Below are 19,629 nucleotides of genomic sequence, written 5' to 3' on the forward strand. Positions count from 1 at the left end.
TAATGCCAAGTAAGAAGAGATAGTTCAAATTTGTAGTCAATGAAGCATAATAATTTCTAACACCCAGCTCTTTTTCTAGGAATACTATTTTTAAAGTACAAAACTCTAAAGGTTTTTCTGTATCAGCAGTCTCATTAAAAACGCTATTTTATACTGACAGCTTTCTGTAATCACTGTAAAGTCCCAGAAGATGTTTTTAATAGAAGCTTTCCCTTACCAAGCAGCCTTTGCTTTGTATCAGCTGTCAGTGAATGACTAAGACCCTTTTGTAAAACAGACATGCCCGATGTAAAACAAACCCACAGCTCCACAATGCAAGACAACACACTTATGTTCCTGAGGAGAGAAATTATTTTAAATCAGCTTTCTTGTTCCTCCCTATAGACTCAACAGCTGTTGATGGAAGCTTGCTGCACCCAAAATACTAAAAGGATATAAGTTAGGTTTTGATGTTGCCATTATTAATGGGGTTTTGGGGGTTAGCTTGTTTGTTTGTTTGAATGAATCCTAAATCCACCCCTGCTCAGGATCAGTTTGGAACCATGTTGCATGGGTGCACAAAGACACTATGATTATAACATGATGTTACCAGTTTCTGTTTTAGGGAGCTGCTGTCAGTCTTGTTTTGTGTTTGTGGTACTTTGACCCTGGCTGGAGGTCAGATGCCCACCAAAGACACTCTATCACTGCCCCTTTCAGCTGGAAGGGGAGAACATATATGTTGAGAGGCTTAGGAGTTGAGATAAGGACAGGGAGAGATCATTCTGCAATTAGCGTCACGGGCAAAACAGACTCAACACAGAAGAAAGGAAAGAAAACTCTCTAATTTATTACACTGCACTGCACACACAGTGAGACCAGAGTTGCATAATGAGAAGTCAAACCAGTTCTTAAAACACCTCCCCCCCCCACCCCTCCCTTCTGACCAGACCACTTTTGTCATGATTTTGCTCCCTTCTTCCCCTTCATTTTGGTTTTGGTCAGTTCCTCAAAGTTGTTTTCCTTTGTAGTTGGGGCAGGGGGGCATTCCTCAGGCTCTTCCCCTGCTGCACCGTGGGGGTCCCACCCAAAAGAGACACTCCTCTACAAACTTCTCCAATGTGAGTCCTTTCTGTCAGGGCTTCAGCTCTTCATTTACTGCCCCTGTGTGGGTCACCTCTATGGGGTGCAGTCATAGACTCATAGAATGTCTCTCAGTCTCAGGCCCAGACTGCTCCAGCCTCGCCCCCCCATAGAGTCACAGCCCCTCCCCCCCCACTCCCCCCCGACTCCAGCAAACCTGGTCCAGTGTGGGTGTCTTTCTCTTTGTGTCTCTATCTCTCTCCACGGGCTGCAAGTGCTGGCAGAGACTTGCTCCAATGCGGGTCACAGCACCTTCCATATGTCTCCACCTGCTTCAGCTGGGGCCTCTCCATGGGTGGGGGGCTCTGCTCCCCTTCATCTTCCATGGGCTGTGGGGGGACACCTGCCCCACCATGGTTTTTTCCGCGGGCTGCAGGGGCATCTTTCTGGTGCCTGAAGCATCTCTGTCCTGGTTTTGGTCAGGATGGAGTTAATTTCATTTGTAGCAGCAGATGGAATGCTGTGTTTGAGAGTAAAAATGGGAGTACTGCTGATAACACCCTGATGTTTCTAGTTGCTGTCAGACAGTCAAGGACTTTCTCAGCTCTTCATGAGAAAGGAGGGGCGAAGCCAGGACAGGTGACCCAACTGACCAAAGAGAGTATTCCATGCCAATTACGTCCTGCCCAGGATATTCGGGGGCTGATGGGAGGAAGGCCGAGGGCGGCTCCGGGACGCGCGGTTCTTGGGGGACGGTCGGGTTCTGGGACGGCTCTGGGTGGCACGGCCTGAGTTGTGTGGTTTGGTGAGAAACTGCATTGTGTATCAACAGCTTCATATATTTTTGCTTTGAAGTCCTGTTAGTATTGTTACATTGTATCTTTCTGTTACCTTTGTAAACTATCCTTATCCCAACCCACGGGCCTCTTATTTCTTGGTTTTGTGGTTATTTGCCCCTTCCTCTTCCTTTTCCCTTCCCTTACCTCTTACACACACACACACACACACACACCCCCTTCCCTTTTCCCTGCTCTTTTCCTTTAAGGAGCAGGCAGCTGCGTGGATCTCGGCTCTCAGCCGGGGTGAAACCACTACAATCTCTTTCCCTCCTCCTTCTTCACTGACCTTGGTGTCTGCACAGTTTTCTTACATCTTCTCACTCCTTTCTCTGGTGGCAAAAAGCAGGTGCTAGTGATCTTTTTTCCTCTTAAATGTGATTCCCAGAGGTGCTGTGACCATTGCTGATGGGCTTGGCCTTGGTCAACAATGACTCTGGCCTTGAGTCAGCTGGTGGTTACTTTATTGGGCCTGCAGAAAGCTTCCAGCTGCTGCTTGCAGAAGCCACCCCTGCACCCCTCCCTCCTCTTCCACCAGAACCCAGCCATGCAAAACTACAACAGGGTTATTTTTGCACATGTTTGCTGTCAGGGGGCTGGAGCTGAGCCAGTCCCTCAACACAGCTCACTCTTTAGGTACACTGCCAAGCCCATGCCACCAGGGTGAGGGCCAGCATCATTAAGCACCCAGGTAAAACATCTGTGCAGTGTCCGGTGATTTTAACAGCAGCTGGTGTTTAAAGGGAAGAAATGGCTTGGGGCACTTCCGATGTTACTGGAAATTTGGCAGCCTTCTGTCTGTCTTACTTCCCTGTCTCACTAGGCCTGTACGTAGAACAAGGGATGACGTGCTTTCAGAAATCTGACTTGGCCCACAGCTGCAAATATACTTCCTCTGTTTCATACTACTACACGCTGATGAGTGAAACCTGATAATACTTCCCAACAAAACTTCACAGGATAGTAGAAAAAGTATTAGTGCAGACTCAAGTGAATTTACTTGCACACATACTGTCCACATTCAACTTAGAAGCAGGTGGAAAAGGCTCTTGGTGGAGTTTTCAGGCGTGTAAAACATGATGCACACTTGCAGCCACTGCAGTACTGTTTGGGTTGGTTGGGGTTTTTTTCCCAGCAGAGTTAATGTGGTATTCAAGATGATAATGCTCTGTTCAGGCACAGATATATGAGTTGAACAAACTACTCTACACGTGTGTAGAAAGTGGCCACGTGAGTGGCACTTTCTTGGATAAATATTGAGGATAGAAACAGTATTCAGACAAGCTGTAGAGCAGGCCATACAAAAGCATACTGAAGAAAGGCACAGGCTTCATTTAGGCTTAGAATATTTGGTCAAAAACGGATAACTGGCATAAGAAAATAAACCAGTAAATATTCTGAAGGAAGAAACAAGCTTTTGACAGCTGATTTCAGTCTGGAATGAGGTTCCTGCTCCTTCAGGTAGGTGAGAAGTTTTTAGGCAAGGCCCATCTAACCTTTTGCCCACTGTATATATAAGCAGTAGAGTAAATCAGGTATTATCAAGAAAGAAAAATAATGGATAATGTAGAAACTAGGATGTATACAGCGTGGTGTTTTTCAGATAAATAGCAATCGCTCCATCAGTAATTTGTATAATGGGTGTGTCTGTAGCTGGGCACTTCTGTTTAGGACACCAGAGATCTGCTCCACGAAAATAGGAACAGTTCATAGATTCACAGAACGTGTTAGGCTGGAAGGGGCCTTTAAAGGCCATCTAGTCCAAACCCCTGCAGTAAGCAGGGACACCTTTAACTAAACCAGATTGCTCAGAGCTTCATCAATCCTGACTTTGAATGCCTCCAAGAACAGGGCCTACACACCTCACTGGGCAACTTGTTCAGTGTCTCACCACCCTTATAGTAAAGAACTTCCTAATGTCTGATCAGAACCTACCCTGCTGTAGTCTAACACCACTGCCCCTCGTGCTATTGCTACATGCCCTTACAAACAGCCCCCCCCAGTTTTCCCGTAGACCCTTCAGGCACTGGAAGACTGCAGTAAGGTCTGCCCTGAACCTTCTCCAAGCTGAACAAGCCCAACTCAGCCTGAATTCTCAATTCCAGGACTGCCAGGTCAGGATTTCACCACTTCTACCTGCACAGTTGTGGTTTAAAAGAAAAAAAAAAAAAAAAAAAAAACAAAGCCAAACATAAAACAAACAAATATGAAAGAGAAACCAAAATCTTCCAGGAGCAAGATACAGCCATTTGATTGGTGTTAAGGCAGCATGTGAAAATAAGGCAGCTAAAGGTGCTTGCTAAAGAGAAATTAGGAAACCAGATAGGGTTCCTTCCAGCAATCCTTGCAGTGAAGCTGAGCAGTCAGTCTCTTCTTCCTGCTGTGATGATACCTCTCCGTGCGTACCACCAAGAGAGATGCTGTACCTGTTGGTACCCTGATGTTGGGTTTTTTTCTGGTCAGTTGATCCCTGCTGTTTGATGCTTTGCTAGCTGTGTGGTGATTGAAGGGCTTTGTAGAGGAGTAGGAAGGAGCACAGAGGGACTGTGAGAAGTGGAAGCGTACTGCTGCTTTGGCTGTGAAGATGCATGTGCAGTCACACAACTTGAATGGATCCACGGTGCTGCTGCAGCTGCAATCAGACAAGTTCCTTCCTGAGTGCAGCACGTGGGACATGACGTGATCCATGTCAAGAGATCAAGAGAGCTGCTGGGACTGACAATCCAGCATCCGACACCTTGCCACTGGCTTCAGCACATGCAGCGCTCTTGATTTCCTTGAGTCAATGAGCTAGACAAGGATAGTGCCAATTGCAATGCTTGGAAAAGAAAGGCCTCAACTTGAAGCAGATGTTGTACCAAGACCTTCTTGATTACCTTTAAAATTCTTCCAGTCCTCCTGCTTGCTTTTCCACCTTTCCAACAGCAGTTCGGTAGCCAGCAAAATGGCTGTCACCTGATTTCTTTGGTCTCAGCTACTGGAACTTAACTGGTAAACAGGCAGGGGAACCTTTTATTTCTCTTCAGTCATGGCAATGCAATGTTCCAAGTGTAAGCTGTTAATCTATGTGTATTTCAAATAATTACAAAACCGTGAAGAACGTGTGACTCCTTCCTCTTTACAGACACAGAGAGAGATTAAGCATTTTGCGGGAGACTCAGCTTTGATTTTCTAGCAGAGTTCATGGTAAAATCCAATGCACTGGATCTCAGGTCTTCTGCTATAGCTGTGGTGCCTCTTGGGATTTTAGTAGATTAGGGATTTATGCACAGGAAGGATGTGTGATACAATGAATTACAATTAAAATCTATTGTAAATCACATGTATGCTTGACACCTGCTCCATTTATTGAACTTGAGCATGAAGAAAGCATTCTCAAAGATGAGTGAAAGGAAGTGTAATGTATGAAAGCGAGAGTGGGATGCTTCTTTACAGATACTATTCACAGCAATTTGAAAACCACCAAAAAGACTGTGGAGCTCACGTCTGATTTAAAAGGAGGCTCTCCCACAGGAGGGCAGTGCAGCAGCACCTACTGACCATCAGTGGGACTTAGGCTCCTACCTGTTTTGGGGTTTTGAAAACAATTATACCCAGTGAGTCACTGAACAAGGGGACCCATCCCAAGAGGCTCCAGGATGTACATTTTCTTTTAGCGAGATTCTAGCATAATGTAAACTCCATTTTTCGGTCCAAGTGTGGCTTTTGATGTCAGCTGCAAAGGGATCTGAAAGAAAAAAGAACATCTTACCTACAGTTGTACGCATTTGTTTACGTGTGTCTAACACCCCCACATACAGACAGACATTTTTGCTGGGGGACCAATTCACACCAGGATTACTGCAGAGGCTTTAAAGTGCTTGTTTTACAGTCTGCTGTGGTAGTATAATATTAAATAGAATTTACAGCCAGGGGCTGAGGCAGTGGTTTCCCAGGTATACTGTAGATCTGAACAGGAGGAGATTAACTCTAGAGCTTCTGAGTAAGTGCCAGGTGCAATGTATACAGCAACAGGTATATAATGAAGTGAGATCCAATGAAAGATGTATACCTGTTCTCACCCTGTATAAATCAAGGTCTTTTGACTGCAGTGCTGCTACACTGCTCTCCACTAAGGCAGAGCTGTGTTAACTGTTTGTTTTGCTGGAAAAATCATAAAGGTTAAATCATATTTTGATTAAAACATGCAGTCCAAGCCTCTTCTCCCACCTTATTATGGAAGTGACTCTTGCAATTTTCTCAAACAAAGAGAAAGTCACAAAGGCAAGTCAGTCATCCTGTCCAGGACACACTGTCAACCCCTTGAAGTTGACAAGTGTGGCCTTTAAGCCTCTGCATGTACAAACCTCAGTCTCAGGGCAGGTCTTAAATTGAAACTTTTGCAAAATCCGCAGCAGAGTAATTTTTGTCTCCAGCAAACCCATTTTCATGCCAATGCAGCCACGGGGTCCTGCCCCAAAGGGCAGGTATGCAAAAGGATGTCGTTCCTTCTTGGCCTCCTCAGTAAACCTAGAAGGTGCAGAAATGGAAACTGTTTCAAGAAGTGTTTTTTGCTCCTGATCCTGTGTTTTTCATTTACATCTCAAAAGTGGTCATTTCAACTGGTCTTAAAGGACAGGTCAAGGGACTGTTGAGAGATTATGTCCTGATGGGGCTGACACCCTTAAGTAAACAGATAATTGACTTCTGGCCATCAGTCTTTGTCAGCTGGTGATTCCAGGAGAGTACAGACATTAATATTGTTTCCAATCTATCTTTAATGCAAATGCCTTCAATTGATGACCAGCTCAGAAGAAGAATACCTTCAGGTGCAGACAACAGGAATTTCTCTTTGAAGCTTGCAAGAGGAGATAAAGTCTCAGGGGATTGGACAAGCCATGGAAGACAGTTATTACAATTCAGTCCAGCTTGTCTTTCTGCTCTGGGCCCAAAGAGACCAGGTTCCCAGTTGGGAAACACTGAAATGGCAGACAGCTCTGATCTTAGAGCTGAAGTACCTCAGTGTGATTGGAAAGACTGATTGATGTGGCAGTCTGTATGCAGATCTGCATCAACTACCTAGCTTTAAAATACCTGATCAACCCATTAGAAACGAGGCTTTTTCTTTTCCCTTCTTTTCCTTCTTTTTTTTTTTTTTACAAGTAAGGAAACAAAATTCCTATTTGAACAGCAGTCCAGAGGAAAAAAAGTGAAATCAGTTTGCCAACATCTGCAAAGGTGGATGTATACTGGACAGAATATGTACAGACAAGAGCATGGAGTCTGCGTCAGTACAAGGTATTAGTGCCAATGCATGATCACCAAGATGAGCATCATTCTGGCCTGTGATGAGTCCCTGATGAGAGTGGCTCCTTAAAGCACACAAACCTCTAGAGCATTACGCTGGAAATCTACATAGTTCTCCCATGCCATAAGGTATTTGGAGCTGTTCTAGTAGTACAGAACTACTTTTCTGGTTCTGTATGTAGATAAAGGTTCTGTCATTCATTTATAAGGTCATCCCTGAAAATCTTTCATCTCTATGGATACAGTTTGCATGAACTTCAGACTGCTAAGGCCCACAGAGTTCACACAGAGTAGTGACACAGCCTATTTTGAGGTTTAGAAAAAAAGAAGTTGCGTATTTCTGCTAACCCCATACCCATGCTATCCTAAGTAAGATCAGGATACTACTGCAAAAAACAACACGCTTCGCTCCTCCAGGAAGTTTCAAAAGGGAATTAATCTCAGATTTGTAAGAAGCAGCACCATATGAGCCAAGGGGACTGCAGCCCCACTACCCATTTTGCCCCATAACGTGCTTTTATACTATTGTTAAAGTGGTGACAAAACAATTAAGACAGCATTTCTAGGTAAGTGTTGCTAAAAAAACCCAACCCACCTCGACTTCCAGAAATTGCTCAGATTCCTCCCCATCAAAACCTCTGGGCTTCTCTAACCCTGGCATCGTTCTTCTGCATGGCTGAAGGTGCCTGACAGAATGCATGCCAAATACATTTTCTCCAGAAGGGCAAACCCACCTACATTATACATGTGTTGTCTTGCTGGCAGAGATGGTTCTAGGCTGGGGCTGCAGCCTCACAACCACTCAGTTGCTTGAGGAACATGCACTTTGTTAATTAGTAGACTTTTCAATATAGTGGTAGCTTAAAATGCAGCTGCCCACAGAATAACTTACAACATAGCTGCCCACAAAACTAAATTGTGCTTCCACACAGCACCACACCAGTTGAATCTCTCCCTGTAAACTCAACTCTGTATCTGTGAGATAGGGCAGAGTACAAAACCACAACGTGACAGTGCCCACCCTGCTCTGCCAAAGAGAATAAATATCCATATGAAAGTGTCTCTTGCCAAGCAGAACAAAGAACCTAGGTGACTAATCTAAGGACAGAGAGAAAATTCCCAGTGGGAGATGGGGTAGGTTCCCCACAATATTACCAGATCTCAGGAGGAAAGGCTGCTCTACACCAGCCAGGAGCTGGATGAGTTCCCTGGGTACCTCCATGTCAGCGAATGTGCTATTTGACCTCAGAATGTCTGCATCCAGAGGTGACACGGTTTGCAGGAGCTGATGTGGAAACGGGTCTGAAGAACTGTACCACATTTCAACCTCGGCCAAACCTCTCACCCTCTGTGGGGTGCACCACTGTCACCACTTGCCTAATTTGGTAGTAATAACATATTTTTATGATCTAAACTGAACTGAGCTCCTCTTGGTGGAAATCCTGCTGCGGGTGAATAGCGGGTGACTGTGGCTGTGAAGGAGCGGCAAGATCTGGTGTCCCCACTGGACAGGCTGGAATCCTGTGCCCACCCTAATGCATGAAACAGCATTTAAGGCAGGCCTTTGATCTTAACAGGCCCAAATACGGACTTCAACCCAAGAATGGAAAGCATTACTACACGTACCTCTCAGGAATGAACTTCTCAGGCTCTGGCCAGAACTCAGGGTTGTGGTGGAGATGGCCAACTGCCGTTTCAATGACAGCCCCAGCTGGAATACGCTGCCCCAGCACTACGCAGTCTTTAGCTGCTTCCCGAGTGAACCTGCAAGAGCAAGCATCATGTGTCCCAGATGACTAATAAAGGTAAAAAAACCAGCAGGAGGGACCCATAAAAGTCAATCTTTTCAGCTGGACTGACCCTGCAATTTTGGGAGTAACACTTTCACAGTAGATAAATACAGCAACCCTAGCTGAGCTAGTGTCTTCTCAGGTTACAATCACCTCCACCTAGAAGCACACAGCTCCAACTCAGCTGGCTAACTTTGCCCTTTTTAAAGCTTTTCTGGTTGCTTATGGTATTCTAAAACGTTAACTGTTAAACTGGAATTTTGCTGCTAATGTTGGGTTTATACTCCTTTTTTTTTTTTTTCTAAATGAAAACTTCAGATGAAATGTGTCAGTCATCTCTAGTAACAGCCAGAAAGAATATGCTGGTTTGCCTTCAGGAAAAAAAAAAAAAAAAGATGTTATCAAATATAGTTTTGAGCTTATTTATTTAAGAAGCTCCCTCATGTAGGGACAGCACCTGAAACTTGACAAAGACTGGTTTCAGTATTAGGGCTAAGTGCTCTGCTGCTACAAAAATACAAACCAATTCACAAGCCTTGGAAAACTGCGTATCACATAGACCCATCAAAGATAGGCATGGCGTCACCAACAAAACTCTCCAGTTTCCTCCCACCCTGTGGTGACAGGTGACAAGAGTAGGACTGTCCTTAGGAACCTCATCATGACAAGAAGACTGAGAAAAGCCGCCTGCCAAAGCTGAGCTTGGGGCTGTAAGCCTTGTAAAAAATGGTGCGTAGGTGTGCGTGTGTGGTGGCAGATCCTGATCTGGATCCTTCAGTTGCTGCAGACCCCAAACCAGCCCAGACCCAGGTGGATGTCCTGCTATCTCAGCTGGGAGCACAGGGATGAAGCAACGTGCAGGAGCTCCCTTTGCTGCTCCCCCACGCTGTGTCTACAAAATTGAACAAAGATTTCAGTTTCAGGGCTGTCATTCTGGTATCATTACAGGAACACATTCTTCTCTTACTGTCACCCATCTCTCTTTTACAGACAAATAAATAACAGAGGCTCCAAACCTGGAACAAAACACTGGCGTGCTAAAAAAACACATTGACAAGCCATCCTTCTCATCCTTACATGAATTTGGTGACAGTGGAAACATGAATTCTGGGGAGGAAAGTTCTCTGGCTACTGAGTTCATCTTTTGAAAATAAACCAACTCATTTTATAACAAGCTTGGCTGCTACTGAATTTTCCCCTAACTCAGCATTATCCTTGTCGTAGGCAATTAGCATCTTTCCAAGGCACTGGGCTGTCCTATCCATTTCATACCCATCAGAGTAAAAGCCAGATCAATAAACACCCTCGACAACTCCAACCAAAACTTCAGAACAAGTTTACTCCATTCTCATTCTGTTTCCCACCTGACAAACATTGATTGTTTCCCAGTGTTTCAGCTGAAACTCAATGATCCCTGATGCTTTAACTGGCAAAACAATTTCCACTTGTATGCCATGTATAACATAGTAAAGCCCAGTTATCTAATCCAGGAGCAAGTATCTTTGACATTTATTCCCTAACAATCCTGCAGATGTCCATGGAAAAATCTTGAATTCCAATCTTTGTGAAGATATAAAAGAGAATATGGTTTAAAGCTCTTTAATTTTTTTTTTTTTATTTTAAGGTGTTTGCAGTCTTTCAAAGCTTGTCACAGCAGGATCAGGTTTGGCTCCTTTTCAGTCATCTGAATTTTCTCATGAGAAGCAGTGCAACTGGCTAACCGCTTCGAAAACTTCCATTCTTAACATTTGCTTTTATGCCTCTGATGATAACTTGGAAATTTGACAAATGAACAGTTTTCTAATTTAATTCCCCTTTGTTTTCTGTCCATCAATATAAGTTACTAAAATTAGCCTTGTGTGAATTGGGGCTAAACTTTCAAAATTTAAGGGATGCAGCTCAGCTACAGTAGTACAGCAGAGCACTGGGGTGAAGTGGTTGGGGTGTGGGTTACACACACACGTAAAATACAGCTTTCTGACTGCAACCACAGATCAGGACCTTACCGAGCAGCAGGTAACTCATCCACCAGCCAACAGCCTAGGGCACGTCTTTGTTCCAATCCCCCAAAGCCTGAGGAAGCAACATCATCTGGCTTTCTAAGGCCAGCAATGCTGCAAAACTGCTCCATCCTCCAACCTTGGGGGATGTGAAAAAGGGTGAGGAAGCAATCTTGGCCAATCCTTTGTAATAAAACTGCTTTATAAATAAAAGTACTAGCCAGTTTTCCTTCAATAGGCCACATTATATCTTTCAAATGCACAAGCAGTATTGATGTTGGCACAGAGACCAAGGGCACATTGGTCTTCCAACAGCAGATTTCCATTTTATAGGGCTTCATGGAATCAGAAGGGAGGGGAAAAAAAAAGATACCTGAATGCAGGTGGGTACATCCGCAATGTCTCTGCAATCACCATGTCCAGATAAGGGAGTTCTTGTACATTTTGGTAATCAGGGACCATCTGAAAAGGCAGGAAGAAGAAACAATTACATTTTCTCACATTTAAGTGCCAAACTCATTTCAGATTAGCTTTTAAATCATCTATTTTTTACTGGGCATTTTTTTTTTCCTGTAGAAGAACTCGATGTCTCATCTAAAACAGTAAATGATAAAATTATACAAAAATGTGGGCAGTAATTAAATGTGTGTATAACATTCCTTTCATCATCAAAACACTTTGGTCCGCAGCCCAGCTGAAGACATAATAATAAATCAACTTGCTAGGAAGTATTAAAAACAGGGCATTACAGAGAGCATTAATAGCTACAACACATCTATTGTATTATACATGCACTAAAATCTCCACAAGACCCTTTTTTCTTCCCAAAGATGTGGGAGCACTTTGTCCCCAGGAAAGAGCAAGTCCTTCATTCTGATGTTGGAGCAAACCCTCTGCCCCTTCCCAGCTCTGAAGCAAGGTGCTCGTGCTGTGAAGCCCACAGAGGTGGGAGATGGCACTCATAGAAACCGTGAGGAATGGCACACAGCAGCAAATTGCCCTGCAGAGTTGAGGGGGGCTGAGGTATGGCTCAAATCCCACCTGGGAGGATTGAGGTAGTGCCTGGGAGGAGAAGCCCATTTCCTCCCATGGCCACCCCTTGTGCAATGCTGCTTAATTTTGCATGGTGGGCAATGCCCGCGCCCACGTTTTCATCACTGCAAAAACCTCTTGGCCCTCAGCAACAAGCGGTGGGCACTGAAACCCAAACAAGGCTGCAGCTCGGACAATTTTGCCCTCTGACAGGCAGCCGACACCAAGCCGCTGGTGACCACCAGCTGCAGCGGCACGACTTGGGACAGATGGACAGAGCATTTCTTCCACTGCTGCCTTCCTTGGGAAAAGGACGTTTTGCCCGGTCTTATTCAGTGCTCTCAGCAGAGGGCAGCCAAAGTACATCTAATAATCCCGTCAGCGAAGCAGTTTTGTTTTAAATTAGAGCAGCTCCTAAAGACTGACACGGAGTGAATTGGAGAAAAGCACAGACGTCAGACTAGACTAAACCTTTTATGAAGATTTGGGGCCCCTGCCGTTCACAAAGGGGACTGGATTCCACCCTTCCTTTATTTACTACAGCACTTTTCATGTATAATGCATATTTTATTGAATTTTCATGCAAAAACATATGGTACATACTGAAAATACTAAGCAGAGAACAACTCCAGATGGTATGCAGAAAAGGCGTACAATAGAACGAGGATACCTTGCCGGATTAGGCTATCCCACTTATTCAGCACTAAGCCACCATGCACCATTTCACATTAACTGATCTTTTCTGGGAAGGAAATAGATACATTCTATTATTCCTCTTTTTTTTTTGGCTCAGGGAGGAAACGCAAAACCAGAGAAAGTAATTTGTGCAGGCTGAGCAGAACCGGTATGTCTGCACCTCTCTAAGGGAAAACCATGCAATTCAGCTTGTCAATAGATGAAGTATTTTGTCAGTATATGTCAAATATTATCAATACAGGAAGTATAGACTGCACTGACAGCCTTTCAATGTTGCTTTTATATCGCAGTTGTGCCTACTAACTCAAACCTTTGGCTTTGGTCGATGGTTATCTGACGGAAGACTAAGAAACTAGAAGCCACAAATGGCCCCGATGTCATGCGAAGCCCAGCTGAAGGCTGTGTGAGGAGCTCTGCTCCAGTAATTTGAATAGTTAAAACTGAAGATGGAAGGATGATTTTTATCATCCTTGTTTTGCAGAAGGGGATCTGAGGGCTACCTGATTTCACATGGGAGATCAGCAGCAGAGGCTGGAGATGAACTGTGATTAGAGTCAAATTTCAGGCCTTTGTGGCAAAACTACCCTACTCCACGACCACAGAGATGCACATGCATTGATGCAAATGAATGCTGTGGTATGTATTCATGGTTTCTTCTGCTAATTTTATGCCTCTCTCACAGAACTTTCCTCTATCCTTTTTATACTGCTCTCCTGCATCTCTCTGAATCCTGGCTCAGCATCTGAGTCCTGTGCCTGCAATTCCTCCTGATTTCACAGACGGTTTGGCTGAGAGAAGAGTTCGGGCTCAGAGTAAATGAGTGGTGGACCCAAGAGCACACTGTGATGTGTTCGATTCTCTGAGCCATACTCTTTCCACTGGGCCTTCCTGTCTCTCTCATAATCCCTCTAGTTACTTCTGGAGTCAATAATTAAGATAATTATATGGTAACCTGATATAATAAGTAGCCACTAAATCAAACCATACATCAACAAATAATATAACACTAAATTATGGGAGCTTTGATTTGCTCTTTCAAATAGCTTCTATACCTTCAGGGGATTAGCAGTTCAGAAAAACAAAACAAAGGTGCAAAACCAGCTGATTTGCCTTAAAAGAAAATTCCTTTTGCTTATATAAAGAAAAAGGGGTCGGTCAAATGGCAGCACAGGGAACTCTGCTATCACGAGCATGGCAGACAGATCAGTCATTTCCTACATCTGATGCAACTTAATTATTGGCACTTCCATGCTTTTAGCATCAAAGTAGCTGGACCTAATTTAGTAGTTGTTTGCAAGGTCTGACCCAGGGCTGCGTAAAGTACACATCACACAAGCATCTCTATTTAGGAAGGACAGCTTGCTGGGTTTTTTTTTCCTTTCAAAGAAAATATTTTCCATTTGTTTTTCCACTCCCTCTCTTCAAAATATTCCTTTAGCCAAGCACATTTCAAAGGAACTTAAATATTCTTTTCTCCCTAAACATCCCTATTTTTATCTTTCAACTGCTGGCAGGTTTGCTGGGGTGGGGGGTGGTGTTGTGCAAAGACGCCACTTCAAGCCCCTGCAAAAATAAAATAAAAAAAAATTTCTACATTGCATCTTACTGAAGACTGGGTGTTTTTTCATTAAGAGATACCTTTCTGTAACAAGTAAAGATGGGGGATGGAGGGCAAAGGAGGCACCACATTGCATGTAATAGATCATCCTACATTTAAATTTTGCAGCCACTGCTTTGCACAACAGTTTGTCTTATGCTTTGCACAGCCTGTCCCTGTTCATGTGGAAGCAAAACGGGCATGGAACATCTTGTGGCATTTTTCGCTGTCTGCATGTTTCCCTGGTTTGATTTCTAGAGGTGTGGTGGTACTCACCACCCATCCCAGACATAAGGGAAACCATACCTGGATTTTAACACTATTCAGCCAAGTATTCTGTCTTTCCATGCAAAGGGTCTATAATATCACATATTCATCTCCTTTGGCCACCAACGCTCCGGCAGGACTGGCAACAAATCCTAGGCCTCAGTTCCTTAGAAAAAGGTGGGAAATTAACTCTTCACCGCACAGAGTACCCTGAGGTGAAATACCAGCAGTGATTATAAAATTGCCTATGTGCTGCAAGGATGGTGCATGTTTTAATCCCCATATAAATTGCAAGAGAAAGAACTGCCTTCAGATCCACCTCTGCTTTTCAGTATTGGCTCTGGTGTTTTCTAGGCAGGCAAACCTATTTTTTGCCACCACCCTCAGTTAACTTTTAATTCCTCAATGAACACCAAGGGAATCCAAGTGCTGACAGGAGAGGTCTGGCCAATCTTTCTGCTGCAGTTTGAGATGTTACTGTTCCCAGTTGCTTGCTCCTCTTTGCTGGCTGTGGTTAGCATCATGACAGCCAAGTAAGCAGAAGGGAACATATGCCGGCACCTCAGTTGCTTCCATACAACGTCCAGCATGAACCCTTGTGCAGCGACAGTTTAAGAGAAGATACTAACTTTTCCCCAAAGTAGCTGCTGAATGAGGCCACCTCTGTTTTGGGAATGGTAATCCAAATACACATCAGTGAATCAAAGATTTCCACTTATCCTATTGGACATGGTCTGGTGGTGCTCAGCAGCCAGAAATGAAACAAAAATCAGAGAAAATTTTGTGTAGCTGACTGAGTGTGACATGCACCTGAAATCGATTTGGAAGCAGCGAAGGTTGCAGAGACCACATTCCTCACAGCTAGTGCTGCTGAGTCATGGCCTGAGACTGAACCGGCTGCGGTTTCTGAGAAATTGCAAACCAAATCAAAAGCCTCATGGGCAGGTGTGACTGTGACAAAGTCCATGTCAGCGAGATGACGTGCAGATCTGCTGAAATGCTGAAGCAGATCCATGAGTTATCTCTTTCACAGCCACACAGCCCACATTGGCTCTCCCTCAGATGTTAGTCTTCGGATAGCAACAGGATAGGAGGAGGTGAGTCAAAAACAAGCCAGAATCATCCCCAGTGACTCTCACCCACCTCCCCTTCCAAACTGCCAAAAGTGTTATTCAGACCACAGCCACAGCTAGGCTTCATAAACAGGTCAATAACATTTCTTGACCAAATGGATCATAAGCTGCTGATAGATCAAAGAAACTTCCTGGGGTTTGGACCTCTCCCTGGCCACCTCTAGGAGCTGCTCGTCCCCTGAAAGAACTAGAGCCTGTGTGCCACATTCAGCCTGGGAGAGGGGGAAGAAATTCAAGAATACTCTGTCAGGTTAGGGTTGGCCCACAACAACCTTGCTAACAACCTTAGCAAGAAAGGGCACATTACAGACAGCATCTATCTTTAATCTGCTTAAAGAAAGCTTGCCTCATGTTTTACCACATCCACAACAATATGCTGGAATAGCTGTAAAGTACCAATGAAAACCTTCCTACAATGTCAGGCAATGAAACAGGGACAAACTTGAAATAAATTTTCTTGGCTTCATCCTCAGAACTTGGATAAAATACTAAAAAAATGCTTAAGGCAGTCCTCATGTGATACTTATTGGAAAATATGTCACTGCTGTCTGTAGCAGAGCCTGCACCTGCCAAGTGAGATGTCTCCCTGAGGCACGGCAGCAGGCAGAACCTGCCTCACCACTGGGGAAGAGGGACCCTGGAGCTCTGGAGTCCCACTCATCCCAGGAGGCAGGTCAAGGCAGAAAGTGTTGCTTTAAGATACACTGATTTAAGACAGAGACTACAAAATCACCAAGTGTCTGTTAGTCATGTCCAGTGACAGAGGCCTACTGAAGGGCTTCTTCTAGCAAAATACACAGTTCTTGACCATAGAAGGTTCAGAAACAAAAAAACAGGACAAGAAGCCTGATTTCCAGATAAAGATGCAGCAGCAAGAGGCTTCCTGAGCTACTTAGCACCACTCTTCTTGAATCCTTACAGCATGCCTTGGTAAGCGCTAAAGCCTCACCAGCAGCATTGCACCTTTGCACACACTCCTGGACATAAACATCAAAGCAAGTCCTCAGACCCATCTCCTCATGCCTCTTACCCCAGAAGCCAGAAAATCCAAAGCACGTACTCCTAAACTTTCCCATTATTTCTTTATTCTGTGGGGGTTACCTGCCACCCCTCTCATCTGCTTGGGTTGCCATTCAAACTGAAATGCAGCACACAGGCTCTCGCCCCCACATCATGGATGTGGGCACTGGACACTAACCTGCGCTGGGAGTGTTACTTAGCTCACTGAGCACTTCACAAGTTGTGGCAGCACTCAAACTCTTCCAGCGCTTACTGCAGACATCTCATCAAACAAACTCCTCCTGGCTCCTCATAAAGGCCACGCACACCAAATAAATCCAGTATTACAGCTTTTTGTTCAAATCGCCTGCCACTCGCCCTCACACCTCCTCGTACTCCACCCTTCTTGCTGCCCTCTCTCCTTGTCCGTCACCTCACAAGCCACGTGAGCACAGGCAGAGGCAGGTGCCAAGTTGCAGGCCAAGCTCAGAAGTGGTGGGAAAGGCCAGCGCACCAATTACGCACCGATAACCACATCACACGCAGACCTCGCAGCCAAATTCCCCCCGTTACTTCGGTGTAAATCCACCCAGCTCCCTGGGGTTGTATCAGTGTAAGGGAGAGGAAAAGGCGGTTTTAGTATGTACCCAACAGCACCGGGGAAAGAGCCAGAAAGTATAAGGTTACACCAATGTTGACTCTTTAATGTTACTTTGCTTTTTGAATCAAAGACTTCAGCTCCTGACAGAAGACAGACCTGCAGTACTTCCAGTAGCTTTCATGGTGCTAAAACATGGTCTTCGTAGCATCGCTGTTCACAAGGAGACTTCTGTGAGATAAAAATACTTCCTGAAACTGAACAGTGTCCCAAAACCAAACAGATAAACACAAAAGCTGCAACCAAAACAGTCAGAAATTCTCTTCCACCTACATTACGACTGACACATGGTGATCAGCAAGAACAGAGTGAGTGCCATCAGGTAGAAGATCTGAAGAAAAGAAGGCAGGAAAAAGAGAAGTAAATCACTAGGCAGATCCTTTATGAGGCAAGCTACAAAGTAAAAGAAAGGAGAAAAAAAATCTGGTTTGATCCCAGTTTTGCAAATTTGTCAGCTCCATCTAGTCCCAGACTCCCATGCCAAGAGAAGTGAGTGCTCTTGGAGGAAAACTGGATAAATAACTGGGAGTGAGACTGGGTGTCTGGGGTGCCCTGCTGTATGGAGGATGGTGCCTGGCCAGGCAGCTTTTAATTACACAAGTACCCTCACTATATTAGTTATGTTTTTCTTTTGGTTTGGTGGGGAAGTGGAGCCCCTCTCCTACCTGTACGCAATGCGTGCCTCACTCCAGCTGTTTGTGGACGTGGTATTATCTATGGTCATGCATTGTAGCACGCTAAACCCATCAGAGGAACAGAGACTGCCCACTTCTCGCCTTCTTCAAAAACACTCAGCCCCCAGGAAATCTCTCCCTTAGGTTCTCTCCTCAGCCCACCGAGGCTCAAAAGTCTCTCTTTCTACACTTGTCTGACACAATCAAAATTTCTACTTGGGTGGCAGAAGTGCTGAATGGTGAAGGATCCCAGTGGGAGGGAGGCAAGGAGGAAATTAAACAGGAGAAAGGACTGCCAGAGGCCCAACAGGCTGAGAAAGAGAATTATAAAACTGGGGTAGGTCTGTCCGAAGGGCATGTCACCAGTCCAAAGCACATTAAGCACTGAAGTTTGTGCAAGACTTAATCCTTCCTGCTACAGAAGTGTCCCTTGGTGGTTGCTGCAGATCTACAGGAATAAAGAGGAGGGATTTTTTTCCCCTCTCAGCAGACATTCATGGTATCACACAAGAGCCAGATGATTTAATTTAATCATTCCTGCTCCAGCTGGTATTTTCTGTATGGAGGTGACAGTGCCTTAAATTAGGGCCTTGCATATAAAAGGCCCGTGTGTTTAGTTTAATCTAATGTTCATTTCCTTACGTTATGTTATATTAAAAGGCATCAGCATGAATTTTCAAGCTGCAAACAGAGCCTATCATAAGGGCTACGTAGTGAGGTCCACTTTGGTCATTCTTCATCTCTATGGCCTTGGCCTTATGGACTGAGAGATGACTCAGCCCCAGGCATGCAGTTTGGGGAAATATACCCTAGAGACCATGGTCCCACCTATGAGGAGAGCAGAGCTTTACACAAAATAAATTACTTTGGTAATTCACCTTTCTGCAGATACTTAAATACTGGCTTGAGCCAGTGGCTGCTTAAGTCATTGGCTTCAGCAGTTGCTGGAGGAGACCTATTCTGAATTAGTAAACAGGCAAACATTCACAGCAAAGAAACTGCAAGATTCTCCCATCACTCAGTGTAATTATTATTTGCTCCGACAAGGGCAGGTCAGTTTTAATACCATACAACACTTATGTAGTGCCTGATGCCTTGAAAACATTTTATGTACATTAGGTGCAGTACAACCATAATAAAACTTTGCCTTTCCATACTTGCTTTTCCCCCGAGGCTCGCGAAGTGTTTAGCAAACATTAATTAGTTGGTCATCTTCCAAAAGTGTGTGTGAGGTGCTCCTGGTAAACAGTCCCTCCCTGCGCACAAGGGGCCAGCAGAGGTGCTGAAGACTGAGGCCAACAGTTTACAACCTTACAAGCCAAGCACCCACCAACCCCAGCCTTCATAAGTAGCCTGATTTATTTTTTTTTCAGCCTCAGCATGGCTTCTGCAAGTAAACAGGCAAATACTGCTCTGAATGCATAGACTTCAAATGACCAAAAAAGAAAGAAATCCATTGTAAGGCATTTAAATATGTCTTAAACAAAAAGGAGCTTTGTTTGTTTTTAGCTGCTGGGATCATAACTCAGGGCTCAGCCTGTCCTTGAGAAACTGATGGCACTAAAAGTGCAGAAAATAAAGAAGCTTTTTCTGGTGTCA

General features: G+C 44.5%; 1 protein-coding gene across 1 annotated transcript in view; it reads right to left on the reverse strand.

The window, feature by feature from the left end:
- Nucleotides 1-5,550: 5,550 nt before the first annotated feature.
- TBXAS1 (thromboxane A synthase 1) overlaps nt 5,551-19,629 on the reverse strand; it is a gene marked incomplete at both ends in the record, with an annotated part of 228,805 nt that continues 214,726 nt past the window's right edge. The window contains 4 exons of the mRNA XM_084262817.1: nt 5,551-5,625; nt 6,245-6,407; nt 8,811-8,948; nt 11,348-11,436. Of these exons, the coding sequence (XP_084118943.1) occupies nt 5,551-5,625; nt 6,245-6,407; nt 8,811-8,948; nt 11,348-11,436 (465 nt within the window). The remainder of the gene's footprint in view (nt 5,626-6,244; nt 6,408-8,810; nt 8,949-11,347; nt 11,437-19,629) is intronic.

Source organism: Gallinula chloropus (genome assembly GCF_964237585.1).
Source record: "Gallinula chloropus genome assembly, chromosome: 1".
In the NCBI taxonomy this organism is placed as follows: Eukaryota; Metazoa; Chordata; class Aves; order Gruiformes; family Rallidae; genus Gallinula; species Gallinula chloropus.